Source organism: Papaver somniferum, chromosome 1, assembly GCF_003573695.1.
Source record: "Papaver somniferum cultivar HN1 chromosome 1, ASM357369v1, whole genome shotgun sequence".
Lineage (NCBI taxonomy): Eukaryota > Viridiplantae > Streptophyta > Magnoliopsida > Ranunculales > Papaveraceae > Papaver > Papaver somniferum.
Genome location: NC_039358.1, coordinates 48,006,757 through 48,009,876, shown reverse-complemented (window position 1 = coordinate 48,009,876; position 3,120 = coordinate 48,006,757). Strand labels below are relative to the sequence as shown.

Genomic DNA, 3,120 nt, shown 5'->3' with positions numbered 1-3,120 from the left:
GTTGCTCATGATTATGGATACGGTGTTTTGGTTTTTTCAAATCTCGCTGAGCTGGGTAAAGATGTTTGAATCCATTTTTGTGTTCACTTTTTCAAAGAATGTTGTTTTTCAAAGATTGGTTAAGCAGTTACTTTGCAATCTGTGAACGCTCACTGGAGAGCGTGCCCAAAATCGGAGTCGGTCCTCAGACCTAATAATGGGCCTTATTTACAACCATACAAAGGGTAGAGCCATACCACTCCAAAAGCCCAAGATAATCTCGGACGAAATTTTCTCATCGGACGACCAAGGATTTCATCTTAGCAGCAGAATCGTCAAACATTCAACGGGTTATCATAATCCACATGAGCAAACTAACTCTTTTAGGAAAACCAACAACCTTCAGCCAATCATCTTTCAGTTTACATCACTTCCTTCTTTCTCATTGGCTGGTTTTGTCCACGTAAGCCTCCTTAAAACCTCTGCCACCAATTTTATAAACCTAAACCCCACCATAAACCGACCTCATAACTTCCCTCCTTCTCTCGAATCTTCCATTCCTTTCTTAAAACAAAAAAGATCCCGACGAATATTTCCACCGATAATCGGATTTCTGTGATCATGGAGACTCGATCAAAATTTCTATTCGGATTTCTGTTCTTCGCTTTGATAAGTTCTTCTTCAAATGCCCTAATTTCAACTCAATCAGCAACTCCAAAAGCAATTTCTGATTTGAAAGAAGCAATTGTCAAAGGATTAGGGTTTCAAAGTGATGAATTTAAGATATCTGGTTTTGATCTTAAGGATGCGCTGGTTGGACATTCCTTAGCTTATGAATTTGATATTGAGATTGATAATAAGGTTTTACCGTTTAAGCTTTTGGAAGATATGAAAAGTTGGGAATATGTTGATTTGCCGATTTTCCGTTCGGAGCAGGAGGAATTCAATGGGTTAGTGAAATCAGATGATTCTGTTTTACCAGTTTTAGCACCATTTCAATTGGCTGGACCTATGGAGCTTTGGATTCAAGATGCTAAAGATATGAGACTTTCTTTGCCTGTAAGTATTTCCATCTCTAGTATCTCAATCTAGTTTTATTCAAATTAGGCTTTCAGTTCTTTTTTTCCTGTTGATTTTGCCTAAATGCTTGGATTTTGCACAACAAAGGTTAAAAAGGTGAAAATGTATTGAGATGCATCCTGAATGTTGTTGCTCTTTGGTAATTGCGTGGCTTAAATTAGGCATTTTTGTGTAGGTTAGAAATGCTGGATTGTGGGCGTTCTTTTCTTATTTATATGATCAAACTGATATATGATTGAAAAACCCTGAGAATTTGATATAACTTGGAGACAACGATTGCGAAAAGAATTGTTTTATATTCATTATAAGGAAATAATTGATATTGCATATTTGAAACCTTAACATAGAGAAGAACAAGAACACTTGATGATTTTTTTTTTTTATTTATTTGTTTTATACCAGGATTGTGGGCATTATTTTCTCACCTAGATAGATAGGTAGTACAGTATCTAAACTTTATACATTCGTGAAAAACCTTGAGAATTTGATGTAACTTAGAGATGATGATAACAAAAAAACATTGTTTGTATTCATTTATAGGAAATTGGTGAAATGTAGCTGATGCAAAACAGTTGTATCAATCATATCAATTTATGTAATTGATGTTACTTAGCATAGACAAGAACAAGAATACTTGCAGATTTTATCAAGATTCTGTGTTAACGTTGTGCTTGTAATTTTGATTTGCTTTTGCAGCATGATGTTGATGCGGGTGTGTTGAAAAAAGTGATATTAGCAGATGGAGCAGTGGTGACAGTTACCGGAGCAAGATCCGTTAGCCTACGACAACCTCTTGATTTACCATTACCCTTGAACAGAACCAATGCCAACTTTGCTTCAGGCCTTTTAACCCTAGCTGATCATCTTCGCCAAGCTTCTAGAAACCAAAATTCCCCACTTCTTTCTCTACGAGTTGTTGGTCCTACTTCTCTCACTTCACCATCGTCTTCCTCGTCATCTTCTTCTTCTGATAACAGGCTCAAACTAAAGCGCTTAGCCCCTGGACTTGTTGAGTTGTCCTCACCTTCAAAAACAAAAGAGATCAACGCACTCTCGACTATCTATGATAAAGATGGTGTGACTTTGTTGGGTCCTAATAGGTTTACCACAATGTGGCCATTAGCTTCAATAGATGGATCAAATTCAAATTTACGCGGATTTGAAACATTACTGACTTCTGTTTTGGGTGAGAAAGCAAATAAGAAAGGGTCTTTCAAGTTATTGAAAGCGGATGTTTCAGCACAGACGTATGTGAAGATGGAATTTGGAATTGAAAAGGAGTTAAAAGAAGGAGATGGATTTAACTGGGAAGGGTTTCCAGAATGGAGAACTAGACCAGAATCAGTGAAGATGCATTTTGAGGTATTGGCTAAAGTTGAAGGAGAGAAAATGGTGGCTGAAAAGCTGGTGCAGGTAAATCCGTTGTCAGCAGAAGAAAGTGTAGCTCCTAATGTGATCATGGGAAACACTACCATGTCTAGGACTTCAACTGTTTTGGCGCCTCATGATCCTTTTACCTTATGAGGTGGTGGTTGTTTTGAGAGCTTTACTAGAAACTTGTAAATATGAGAACATGGAACAATTTTTTTCTTCTTAAAATCTTCTGTTCTTTTTTTGAGGCTGTTGTGGAGACTGAATGTAATCCAGTGATTGTACAGTAAAAGATATGAGAAATAATAACATGATTGCAATTTAAAGGTATCTTGTTGTGTGTGTTACTTGTCTGGTTTTTGGTTTGTTCATTTCTGAGATAAATAATCTGTAGTCTGGTTTTTGGTTTGTTAACATGATTGATTCTCGAGATTAACCTGGTCCTCTTTCCCTCTCATGGACTAGAACTTTATGCAATGGTAGACCTCAGATTGAATTAGGGTCGAAGATGGTAAATCCAAGCAAGGTTCCACGATTTCGTGGAATCCATCTGAAAGTCAATAAGAATAGTGCTAAACGCTAATAAGAATAGCGCTAAAAAAGCGCCATTAAGAATTGCGTTTCTTTTTATCCGTAGATTTAAAATGAATTGTTGAAATCTAACGGTTGAGAAAAAAACTTCATTCTTAA

General features: G+C 36.6%; 1 protein-coding gene across 1 annotated transcript; it reads left to right on the top strand.

Annotated features, from left to right (window-relative positions):
- Window positions 1-507: 507 nt before the first annotated feature.
- On the top strand, window positions 508-2,760 carry LOC113285592. The gene is made up of 2 exons (XM_026534426.1): window positions 508-1,038; window positions 1,756-2,760. The coding sequence occupies exons 1-2, from the start codon at window positions 601-603 to the stop codon at window positions 2,581-2,583; spliced, it is 1,266 nt and encodes a 421-aa protein (XP_026390211.1). The 5' UTR covers window positions 508-600; the 3' UTR covers window positions 2,584-2,760.
- The last annotated feature ends 360 nt before the right edge of the window (window positions 2,761-3,120 follow it).

Coding starts and splice junctions, on each gene's coding strand:
- LOC113285592 (XM_026534426.1), top strand. CDS start 601: ATGGAGACTCGATCAAAATTTCTATTCGGATTTCTGTTCTTCGCTTTG. Junction 1,039..1,755: donor ATATGAGACTTTCTTTGCCT/GTAAGTATTTCC, acceptor TTGCTTTTGCAG/CATGATGTTGATGCGGGTGT.